At 39.0% G+C, this 12610-nt stretch overlaps 1 protein-coding gene across 2 annotated transcripts in view; it reads left to right on the plus strand.

Annotated features, from left to right (window-relative positions):
- CDC42 (cell division cycle 42) overlaps positions 1–12438 on the plus strand; it is a 47697-nt gene extending 35259 nt beyond the window's left edge. Inside the window, exons 4-6 of one of the 2 annotated variants that reach the window (XM_032863692.1) lie at positions 6938–7047; positions 7171–7368; positions 10748–10932. In XM_032863692.1, coding sequence (XP_032719583.1) covers positions 6938–7047; positions 7171–7368; positions 10748–10837 — 398 coding nt within the window. In that variant the 3' untranslated portion in view covers positions 10838–10932. Of the gene's footprint in view, positions 1–6937; positions 7048–7170; positions 7369–10747; positions 10933–12227 lie in introns of those variants that run through there. The other variant, XM_032863691.1, reaches the window with a different exon arrangement.
- The last annotated feature ends 172 nt before the right edge of the window (positions 12439–12610 follow it).

Raw genomic sequence — 12610 nt, forward strand, 5'->3', positions numbered from 1 at the left:
GCATTTGCAAATTTAATATATTCAGTTTTCTGTTTTAATCAATTCAATTTGCTTGACCTGACAAGTGAAGCAATCCCAGGCTTTTATATACAAAGCCTCAATTAGCCTGATAACTTAGATTTCCTCTGTTTATGTTTTAATTTATCACAAACAGTATTTTTATAACCTTTATAAAATTCTTAACGCTTTTCAACAAAAAAGTCCCAAGGTTAAGATCAGTTACTCAGTTACACATTTTAAATTGGAATCAGAGAACAAATCTATCATGTTCTTTAATGTGGCAGATTATTATAAATATTATAGGCATGGCAGGCTAAATAAGGATAGATTATTCCTAAATGTAATGAAAAATGAACAATAGTATTTGATTTATTTCATCTATTAGATTCTGAATCTTTCTGGGGGTTAAAAAACATTAACTAAGGAAATGATTTTACTAGCCCAGGCAAGTTGGGGGGTTTCCATCTACACTATTGAGGTCGTTATAAGCCTGAGTTTTTTTTTTTTTTTTTTTTTTTTTTTTTTTGAAACAAGCATTGGAGAATTGGGGCAGTAGGCATCCATAGTGACTCTCTGTCTTTGATAGACTTAAGGGGAGACTTGTGTCTTCTGCAGAGGCCTTAATTTCAGAGTCCCTGTCCCTGGTTCAAATCATGCCATTAACTCAGTTTTTTTTTTTCTGCTAAAGCTTTCATCCCCATTGAGATGGCCTTGGACTATTTGTGTTTAATCTGCTGACTTTTTGTAATTTTGTTCTGAATTCTTTTTATAGCATTCCTATCTCACCTCTGGCTACAATTCTCTCTCTGTCTTTTTTTTTTTTTTTTTTTTTTTTGAAGTGTGAAACAAAAACTGACAAGGGAGGACTGTACTTCTCATACAAAGTCTCTAAACCAAGCTAATGGCTTATGTATAAGGGGTTTAGGAGGTTCTGGCTGCAACTCTTATGGATACATTTAATACCATTTAAGATCAGAGATAGGTGGAAACACCTGGCTGGGTCACTCATTGGAGCATACGACTCTTGATCTCAGGGTCATTTAAGCCTCAAGGTAGTTTAAGCCCCAGATTGGGGGTAGAGCCTACTTTTTTTTTTTTTTTTTTTTTAAGATTTTATTTATTTATGAGAGAGAGAGCGCGAGAGCAAGCACAGGCAGAGGCAGAGGGAGAAGCAGGCTCCCTGCAGAGCAAGGAGCCCGATGCGGGACTCGATCCCAGGATGCTGGGATCATGACCTGAGCCGAAGGCAGATGCTTAACCAACTGAGCCACCCAGGCGTCCCGAGCCTACTTATTTTTTAATTTTTATTTTATTTTATTTATGTATTCATTCATTCATTTTTAATTATTTTTTTGAGAGAGAGAATGAGCAAGGAAGAGGGGCAGAGGGAGAGAGAGAGAAGCAGACTCCCTGTTGGGCAGGGAGCTTGGCGTGGGACTTGATCGGAGGACCTGGAGATCGTGACTCGAGCTGAAGGCAGACACTTAACCAACTAAGCCGCCCTGGTGCCCCCTATTTTTTAAAAAAATTTTAAAAAGATTTTATTTATTTATTTATCAGAGAGAGTGAGAGAAAGATTGAGACTGAGCAACCAGGGGAGCAGCTGGCAGAGGGAGAAGCAGGTTTCCCACCCAGCAGGGGGCCTGATGCAGGACTCACTCCCAGCACCCTGGGATCATGACCTGAGCCAAAGGCAGATACTTAATTGACTGAGCCACCCAGGTGTCCCTAGAGCCTACTTTAAAAAAAAAAAAAAAAAAAAAAAAGGATCACAGGGCTGTCTTTGTCTCACAGCTTTTATTTCTGTCTCTGTGGTCACAACAGTAAATTTTTGTTCATGAGATCCCCCCCACAGTTATTTTCTTCTTTTTTCCCCTTCACATGTTGTACTATTGTGTATTTCCTTCTGTATTTAGCTTTTTTTTTTTACTTAACGTGTTTATCATGGTAAGTTGTTCTGTAATTGTTGTATAATCATTGCCCCACTGTCATTTCCTTTCTGTGTCAGACTTTTAAATATTACTCTTTATTACAAAGATGCAGGTTTTACTTATAGGGAAAAATAATAAAAATGTAGATAAATAAAATAATGAAAAAGCATCTGTATTCAGAGATGTCTTAGTGTATGTCCTAAACAGAGCTCTTCCTATATGCTTGTTGTATTTATTCTTAGGGAAAGGGGATATTATTATCCCCCCGCCCCCACCTTCCCTTTCCTCTTAAAACAACATGGTGACGTCTCTCAAGGTTGTACTTGTATGTCACAGTCCTTATAGTGACATGGTAGTCTTTTGTATGGCAGATCACACCACAGTTTAGTTTCTTTTGTAAATGTTTGGGATCTGTTCACAGTATTTTATATTAAGACCTTTTCTGGGTCAGACATTTTTTACATTTTGACACACATTCCTTTTTGTCTTTTTTTTTTTTTTTTAAAGTGGACTTCACACCCAGCATAAAACCCATGTGGGGTTTGAATTCACCATCTTGAGATCAGGACCCAAGCTGAGATCAGGAGTCAGACCCTAAACCAACTGAGCCCCCCGGGCGCCCCTTTTTTGTCAGTTTCTATCCTGATTCAATTTCAGACTTGAAGAAAAGTTGCTAGTACAAAGAACTCCTTACCAGATTTACCGGTTCTTAATGATAGACTTTCTCTTGCTCTGTATGCATGTTGTTTAATTTCTTAACCGTTTGAAAGTAAGTTGCATACATTATGCCCTTTTGCTTTTTAATGCTTCAGTGTATGTATTTCTTAAGAGCAAGGATATTCTCTTACAGTATACCTCTCAAATTCAGGAAATACAACATTATATGTAATATTTTAAATTTTAATCTATAGTCAGTGCCTATAATGTCCCTTACAGCAAAATTTCTTTCTGAAACAGAAAGAAACATGCATGTCACATAGGAAGCAGGATCACTAGGTGCCATTGAATTTTGAATGATTGGTTGTAGAAAGAAATGATTAGGTTTGAGTTTGTAGTGGTAAATACTGTGAAATGCTTAATTTATTTTCTTTTTGTGTTTACAGTACCCTATTGGAAATATCTAAAAATGTGGCTTTTAGCAGTAAATTCTTATTTTTCATGCCATGAGATTCTTTCAGACTTTATATGGGCCGGAGTCCTCAGTTCAAACTGACTTAGTTCCTCTTGAATTTCAGTTTTAAATACGAGATTCTAAATAAGGGAAAGGTCAGCAACCCATGAGATGTATCGCTGCTTTTTGGCAAATGTTGGAAGTTGAGCAGCGAGCTTATGTGCTGTTAGAGTAGGTATAATTTAAGACTTGTGGTCAAAACCTGATTTGCACGTAGAGTGAAATTTTCTTGATCATGTTGTTTACTGTAAAAGATGCTCAGTGATGACATTAACGCTATCAAATGAGTAATAGCTATTTGTGACATTCTTAGGGGATACATTTTAGCTGGATAAATTATGCTTGGATAATGAAGAATCTTGCTCATCTTAAGGGACTGCATTCATTCTTTTTCCTTAAATGTAGCACTTGAAGCAGCAGTAGAGGTAAGGTAGCCTGCTTCCTATTTTTGAACAATTTCATTTCTGATTTTTTTCTCCTTGGGAAAGGAAAAGAAAGATATTTATAGCTTTGAGGGTTTGTTTTTCACAAATGCACAACTGGACCAATACTGCTTTGGACATAGTATTCCAAAAAGAACGGCTATTTGTTTTCTGTCTTCATCTGAGTAGAAGGTTCATTTCATGTTAACACATTGGACATTCATTTAGATGCTCTTACTGGTGCTCAGGAATATAGAGTTGGATCTGTTTTTGATGTGCACTAACATGGATTGATTGCAGTGACCGAATGACTAAAAATTAAGCCATTTTCTAGTCTGCGTCAGGCTTAATTTTTTTGAAATACATTCATTCTATTTGAATAGAGAATAAAGCTAAGAAAAGGTGTGTGAATGTACTTTTTTTTTGTAAAAATAAGGGTTGGTTAGTTCTGTCTTCTTATTTTTTATTTTGTTTTTACTTTTTCCTAAGATTTTGTTTCCTTATTAGAGAGAGAGTGCTCGAGTAGGCAGAGCTGCAGGCAGAAGGGACAGGGAGAAGCAGGCTTTTTGCTGAGCAGGGAGCCAGATGAAGGGCTCGATTCCAGGACTCTGAGATCATGACCTCAGCTAAAGGCAGCCGCTTAACCGACTGAGCCACTAGACACCCTATTCACTTATTTTTTTAAAAAGATTTTATTTTTATTTATTTGAGAGAGAGAGAGAGAGAGAACACATGAGCAGGGGGAGGGGCAGAGGGAGAAGCAGACTCCTCGCTGAGCAGGGAGCCCAGTGCAGGGCTGGATCCCAGGACTCTGAGATCATGACTTGAGCTGAAGGCAGCCGCTTAACAGACTGAGCCACCGAGGTGTCCTTCTTACTTTTTAAATTTATTTTTTGTTGTGTTTTATTGGAGCTTTCATAGGCAATGTGTCAAATCTCCAGCCAGTGTGAGAGCTCAGGCTGTTCAGATTGAGAGAATTAAGGAGCTTGGCTGATTTTGTTTTCTTTAAGCCCATTCTTTTCTTAAATCTCTTCCATGTCTGTAATAATACACTCTACATGGTAATTTTAAGAAGTGAAAGTTACACTTCTAAGAGCATACCTTTAAAGCCTTTGACTCTGACCCTATCATATTGTTAGAGTAAGTATGCAATCAGTACTAGAGGTGGTGATGATGATTTTTATTTTTATTTTTTTTGTAAACTCCTTCCTTTTTCCCTTTTTGTTTAATCTGTATTTTAATCTTCGTATTGTCCTGAAGGTAGATACCTTTTTTGTCTGCTCACAATGTATTGCTCATTCAAGTGGCAGTAACAGTGATGTCTTTAATTATCATGTTTTGATAGCTACCCTCAATTCTTGCATTTTCTCTCAATGCTGGAAAAAAAAATTTCACTGGCATACAAAATATTTAACTCTCCTTTTCCCTCCCCTTTAAAAGTTCTTTATTGTGGTAAAATAGATATAATGTAGAATTTGTCATTTTAACTTTTTTTTTTTTAAGATTTTATTTATTTGACAGAGAGAGATCACAAGTAGGCAGAGAGAGAGGAAGGGAAACAGGCTCCCCGCTGAGCAGAGAGCCTGATGTGAGGCTTGATCCCAGGACTCTGGGATCATGACCTGAGCTGAAGGCAGAGGCTTTAACCCACTGAGCCACCTGGGTGCCCCATTTCAACTATTTTTAAGTGTACAGTTCAGTAGCACTAGGTACTTAACTATTCTTTTAAAACATAGGACTGCTGTAGTTCATTTTCGAAATTGAAGTTTTAAACCCTGTCCTGGCAACTCCTTCCCTCCCCTCATAGTTTTAGAAATGTGTATAGATATTTTTAAAAACTTTATATCTGGAAATAATTTTCAGGTCTACAGAACAGTTGGGAGAATTGTACCAGGAGCCTCCATACACTGTTTAACCAGATTTACCAATCTGTATTTTGCCCTATTTGCTTTATTATTCTCTTTCAATGTAATATGCACATGAATTGTTTTTCCCTGAGCTGTTTGAGAGTGAGTTGACCGCATAGCCATTTAGTCTTGAATAAATATGTATTTCCTAAGAATGGAGACATTCTTGTGTAATAGTAAACAACTTATGGAAATTTAACATTGATACAGAACTTGAATCTAACATCTCTGTCTCTGTTCTAGCTTTGTCAGCTGAGCCAAGCCCAGTATTTTCTGCTTTAAGTACAGGATCATGTATAGCATTTAGTTGTCATGTCTTTTTAGTCTCTTAATTTGGATCAGTTCTTCAGCCTTTTTTTGGTCTTTCATGACATTATTTTTGTAGAATACAGGCACGTCTTCTCCCTCTCCTCCCCTTATAAAATGTTCCCCATGCTTTGGATTTGGTCTGTGTTTCCTCAGATTAGGTTCAGATTATGTATGAAATAGTACATTGGGGATGTGTCTTTCTCAGGATATAAATCTAGGGGCACATGATATTCATCTGCCACTCAACTGATGATGGTAATTTTAATGACTCAGTCAAGGGCATGTCCAGTTTCCTGGCAGTATAGTGCCATTCTTCCCCTTGCAGGTTTATCAATAGTCTTTAAGACCATACACATATTCTTATTTTCCCTAGGATAATCCCCACAGATCATCCCCACAGATGTGGCATCCAATGATTTTTGCCAAGTTATTTTTTTATAGGTACTTTCATTTTCATATACTGGTGTTAATGCACACAGTAACTAAGCCTGTGCATATGCTTTGTTAATCATGATGGGCAGTGGATTGTGTCAGTGGGGTTTCACTGAGATTTTTGTTTCTTTAAGATGGTTTCACTATGATTATTTCTTAAAAAAAAAAACCAAAAAAAAAAATTTATTTATTTATTTAACATTTTACTTATTTACTTGACAGACAGAGATCACAAGTAGGCAGAGAGGCAGGCAGAGAGAGGGAGATAGGAGGAAGCAGGCTCCCCCCCGAGCAGAGAGCCCTGATGCGATTCCAGGACCCTGAGATCATGACTTGAGCCGAAGGTAGAGGCTTTAACCCACTGAGCCACCCAGGTGCCCCTCACTGTGATTATTTCTTAACCAGATCTGAGTAGGATTGATTTTAACCATTTCTGTAGCAATAGCTTACTGTTTTTATTACGTTATCACTGGGTTGCTGATGGACACAAAGATTGGAAACTACAAACTGGTAATAGAGTAAACAACTAATGCACAATGGATTTATTGCTGTTTTCAGGGATTGAAATACTGAGTTAGCTGAGTAAGAACGTTCATCAAGTATTATATTACAAAAGCCATACATTTTATTAGATTAGTAAGTTGCTTTCTCAGTAATGGGCAGCGTGCTGTTAGCTGCATGCTTACTCTGTTGACTGACTTGTGATTTTGATACTTTGAGGATGCCAAGATTCAGTTGCTGACTTCTCCATTTTTTTCCCTCCAGGGCAAGAGGATTATGACAGATTACGACCGCTGAGTTATCCACAAACAGATGTATTTCTAGTCTGTTTTTCAGTCGTCTCTCCATCCTCATTTGAAAATGTGAAGGAAAAGGTGAGTTGGTCAGATACTCTTGCACTGAAAAAGGTGCTTACAGAACTTCTGTTGAGTTGTTGTGTAAAGCTTTAGAGGCTTGTGGATTAATGCAGGTGTATTCTTAAAAATACTTTTCTCTAGTGGGTGCCTGAGATAACTCACCATTGTCCAAAGACTCCTTTCTTGCTCGTTGGGACCCAAATTGATCTCCGAGATGACCCCTCTACGATTGAGAAACTTGCCAAGAACAAACAGAAGCCTATCACTCCAGAGACTGCTGAAAAGCTGGCCCGTGACCTGAAGGCGGTCAAGTATGTGGAGTGTTCTGCACTCACACAGGTGAGGGCAGAGTAGCCCCTTGTTTACTTACAGTTGGGTAGTTTCTTAAGAGTATTTGGGTTTGGGGACTATTTTTAACAGTGGTCTGCAGTGCTCAAGAAAGCTGCGGGGAAGACTAGGACCAGCTTCATAGTATGTATTCTTTTGGTAGAGGTTCTGTGTTTGTGGAGAAAATTACTAAGCTCTGGGTAAAACTCTGTGTTGGTGAACTCCTGTATTGTACTGACTCATTTGTAGTGGTCAGGGATTGTGTTAAAATTTTTTTGTGGGTGGGTTCCAGATGAGCACTGATTTTCAAGAGAGTAGGTGAGTGATCCCCCCACTGGCCCCCCGCCCCCGACACTTAAATTTTTATCTAAATGTATCTGATCTTTTCCTGTCAATTCTGATCGCTGATGTTATAGTTTCTGGGGTAATTCAACTGACATCGGGAATTAGTCATAATAATTGAGACCCTCATGTCAGAGAAAGCTCCCTTGGCTATTTCTCAAGCATGCTTTATAAAAGGGCATCAGTGCTTGTGTATTTAGAGACATCCTTCCCCATGTGGTCCTCTGTCCTTCTGTCCCTTTCTGAATAATTTAACTGGGCTCTTCTAGTTTGATGGGAAACACCAGATTCTGAGGTTAGGGAACAGTGTTAGAATATTTCGAGTGGGAGCTATAACTGACCTGTGGGGTTTCATCTTTTCCACCCTCATGGTATTACTGACCGATTCTCCCTTTGAGTACTGTTCTGGGGGCAAAGGAAAAAATTATGGGAAGAGAGCAGAACTATTTTATTCTATTGGTACTGGAGCTTTGAGGTTTGAACATTGAGCAAGCATGTCTAGTTAAAATAGGGCAGAGCTAGGGCGCCTGGGTTGCTCAGTGGGTTAAAGCCCCTGCCTTCAGCTCAGGTCATGATCTCAGAGTCCTGGGATTGAGCCCTGCATTGGGCTCTCTGCTTGGCAGGGAGCCTGCTTCCCTTCCTCTCTCTCTGCCTGCCTCTCTGCCTAGGTGTGATCTCTGTCTATCAAATAAAAAATGAATAAAATTTAAAAAAAAAGGGCAGGGCTAAAGAGGTTTCCAATAATTACATTAAATATGCTTACATTTATCATGCTTACTCGTTTAGGTAATTGCTCTTTTTATTAAGTTTTTTTAAAAAACACTATTGTATTCTTCATTGTATGTATACTAAGGCAAATGGCATATATAATTAACCTAGTATGCATGTACTAGGTGCTTAGTATGTGTGGCCTAGACTTAATTTAATAATCTCTAATTCAGTGCCAAGTTGGATATTTAAAGATAAAATTTTTATGCTTAACTGGGTATTCTGCAGGATGACTTCAGGTCTAAAATTGTCCTCCCAGACCCAGTTTTCCTTGGCAGTTCAGTCCTGTTATAAAAGCAGATATTTTAAAGTTCAGAAGATTTTATATCCTCTTATCCACAGCACTGACTGAGATTTAAAAATAATGCCTGATGGTTCTGTGTCTTGATACCATCAGAAGAGTGAGAAGGTTTGTGTGTGTGTGTGTGTGTGTGTGTGTGTGTGAAGGATGTATGTGAAACGCATGTGTCAGATCATAACTAACTCTGTTAGGCATCCTTCTATACCCTTCTCCTCCAAGTATGGGTTGCTTTTGGGGGGATGGAGGCAAATAGACCATGTGGACCCAATTCTAGGTCACTGGTAAAGTTTAAAGAATTGGATGCTTCCATTTAAGATTTTTTACAAGGTAAATACGTTTATACAATAAGTCACTTGGCAGATAGTAGGAATTTGAAAAGGTCTTAGCAACTATATTTTTCTTACCAGATTTTGATGTTTGGAGAAGTCAGAAGATAGAAAATGGGGTGTCTGGTTGTGTTTGGGAGATAGAACTTTTAGGACTCCAGATTCCATTTTTGGTTCCTCTAAAACTGAGCTCTTTTTATGATCAGATAGTATGGGTAACGCAAAGAGTTTCATTATAGAGGGGGTTAGTTATCTTTGTCCGTAAGCAAGAAGGGATTTGTTTTTTATGAAGGGGCGCCCTAGTTTCTCATGGTCATCCTCTTTTTTTCCCTTATAAAATGCACTTCCCTATCCATTGTCCCCTTTTCCTTTTGTATTTGACTACCAGAATTTGCTCTGAGATGTGTAGAAAGAATTTCTAGGAACTTTGCTTTTGTTTAGCATTTCTACTTTGTAAAAGTCCTAGAAGAAAACTTTTTAACCTCTTTGCTTCTTCTTAAGTACTTAATGTTATTTCTCATTTATTTTCTGTCTCAAGGGATGTGTGGGTGCCCATCTTCTGGGATGTGTGCAGGGTTGGGTGGGAATACCTGGGGTAGTCTGGGGCTGGTGCTTGTTGCTGGAGCTGTGTTCTGGGACTTAACGGGAGATTTTTACTCGGGATCAAACTAACGTAAAGAACGCGTGAAACCTCTTTGGGTGGTAAACCTGTGGCTTCAGATTTAGGTGAGTTTAGGTGAGTCTATAGACCTGGGCCCAAGGTACCGGTGCTACTGAGTCACACTGTCATGTCGGAGATCTGCCTGAGGTGTAAGTGTGTTTCCGCGTCTTAATCCCTTTAAGATCTGAGAATATTCTTTATTTTCACCCCATGCTTTATGCTCTGATATCCATGAAGACCTCTTAAAGCATTTGACTGCTTGCTAAAACTCATTCTAGGACCCCATTCTTTGTTTTCCTATGACTTGGGTGGTGGTTACTTGCTTTAATAACATTACTGAATAACTGAAGCGTGTGCTGTTTCTAGAGTCTGTTCCTTAACTTCTCCCGGGTGGTACTGTTGAACAATTAACACTCTTTCTGAACGTCTGAACCATTTTGTTCCGGGAAACTGATTTGCTCTAAGTCCTGGTTAATCCCGTCCAGATATGTCCTTGAATCTAGAAACACGTAGCGCGCCTGTGAGTCTGCTGTTTGTGTCCTTCAGTTATTCAGGGGCTGAATTCACACAAGCCTGAAATTGTGATTGATTTAGTTCCAGAACGTGTATGCCATTCTTCTCATTGGAGATACTGGAGAGTTCTACAGGGCTTATCCAGTGCATCTGTTTTGTTTACATATCCATTTTTTTCTTCTGGCATTATTTTCATTAAAATACAGTTTTTTCAAAATGCTTTTATTTTAGGAGTCAGTGTACAGCATTTTCATAAAAATTGCTTTCTTGCTTAGTTAAGCTTTTTTATGTAGGAAGTTTCTGTTCAGCTATCTACTGTCCTGCTAATGGGCTTAAGATCTAGCTTTCTGGCCCTTACTCTTCTGAAGGAACGCTGCTTCTGTGAATTCAGCCCATGTAATCCGGATTGCTGTTGTATCTGCTCGTCTTTCTAATCCTCTAACCTGGCTGCTGTTCTCTCTCCTCCCCTCTGTCTTGTAGAGAGGTCTGAAGAATGTGTTTGATGAGGCTATCCTAGCTGCCCTCGAGCCTCCGGAAACTCAACCCAAAAGGAAGTGCTGTATATTCTAAACTGTTTCCTCCTTCCCCTCTTTGCTGCTGCTTCCTGTCCCACTACTGTAGAAAGAGCATTTAAAAACAAAGGAATAAAACCATCCTGTTTGAAAGCCTCTGCGTCTTTTTACTCACCACCTAAGAGCAACCTCTGTATTAGTTTTTGATCAAGAATGCAATATCTTATAGAATATTTTTTGTGATCAGTAGTCAAGTTGGACTTGTTTAACTTTCTGCTTCTTGAGTTGCCTGATGCTCAGAGCTTTTGGTTTGGATTACTATTGCAAAAGGGAACTTGGTGTGGCATTAAGAATGTTCTCTTGGAAAAAAACTGGAGTTTTAACACTTCGTAGCTCTAGATGGAGAAAATAACATGAACATCATTTTACTCTTATGATCAATTGTAATTGTAATTGCATGACAAACTTTATGGAAGAAGGGTGACCTGCTAGTAGAGTGTAACGGGGAAGGGAGGATTCTTCTTTGGTTTTCTTTTGTGCAGTGAAACTTTGTGTTGCTATTGCTTTGGCTGTCTGTGCTGTGGTGGAGTATTTGTCAGTCTGGGGTGGGAAAGGTATTAATGTATCTGCTACTGCTCTATGAAATCATTTGTCACACTATCTTTTAAGAACAGCATCCATTTTTAACAGTTGACTCAAGGTTTGTTAATGTTGAGATGTAAAGCTGCCACCTTTATATTTTCCTGCTTCTGATTTTATTGTTGTGAGGGAAACATACAATTGTGGTTACCTTCGAATTTTGAAATTAAAAATATACAATTGTTTGTATAAATGCCTGATGAAGCTTTATTCCTGTTGCACTGACTGGTTCTAGCTTTACCTATGTATCAGGTGCCCACATGTTGCTTCCTTGAGCCCCTGGCTCTGTCTGATGGGTGGGACGCAGGGAGTTCAGAGTGAAGGTCTTTGACGCAGCCGCGGTAGCTGCGTTCTCCATCCTTGCCTGCGCCTTCCATGTAACAAGGATGCCACTGCCCGCTGCCAGCGCTCTTGGTCCTGTTCCATACTCCGCTGTTTCATTGGAATGCAGAGCTGCTGCCCTTGTGTTTATGTAAAATGTTTCAGCAGCATATTACACAACTCATTGAGCAAGTGACACATGTGGCTTGTTCGCTTCTTGTGACATACATTGGTCTGCAAAAAGCTTTCTCAAAGGACCACTGTCTCATTCATGAATATCCACTCCTCTGCTCCTGAATTGCTGGATCCTTCCAGTGTCCTGCCTGGACAAAACTTGGTGAAGTGGGATGATTGTGTCGAGATTCAGAGGTGTTCTTAGCATTTCGTTCTTTGCCGGCTCTTGGGGGCTTGAATGTTTTTAATTTGATATTCAGCTTTATTATACTGAAAATCAGACTGCCCATTTTTTTCTTTCTACCCCTTTTCAGAAAGGCCTAAAGAATGTATTTGACGAAGCAATATTGGCTGCCCTGGAGCCTCCCGAACCGAAGAAGAGCCGCAGGTGTGTGCTGCTATGAACGTGTCTCCAGAGCCCTTTCCGCACAGCTGGTGTCAGCATCATACTAAAAGCAATGTTAAATCAAACTAAAGATTAAAGATTAAAATTCGTTTTTGCAATAATGACAAATGCCCTGCACCCACCCACATGCACTCGTGTGAGACAAGGCCCGTAGGTATGGTCCCCTTCCCCCTCTCAGTACTAGTTAATTTGAGTAATCGTGTATTGTCAGAAAAGTGATTAGTACTAGTTTTTGTTTTGTTGTTTCAAAAAAAATTTTTTTTTTTTTTTTTTTTTTTTTTTTTTTTTTTT

The sequence above is a fragment of the Lontra canadensis genome, unplaced genomic scaffold (assembly GCF_010015895.1).
Source record: "Lontra canadensis isolate GAN:19392208 unplaced genomic scaffold, GSC_riverotter_1.0 scaffold25, whole genome shotgun sequence".
In the NCBI taxonomy this organism is placed as follows: Eukaryota; Metazoa; Chordata; class Mammalia; order Carnivora; family Mustelidae; genus Lontra; species Lontra canadensis.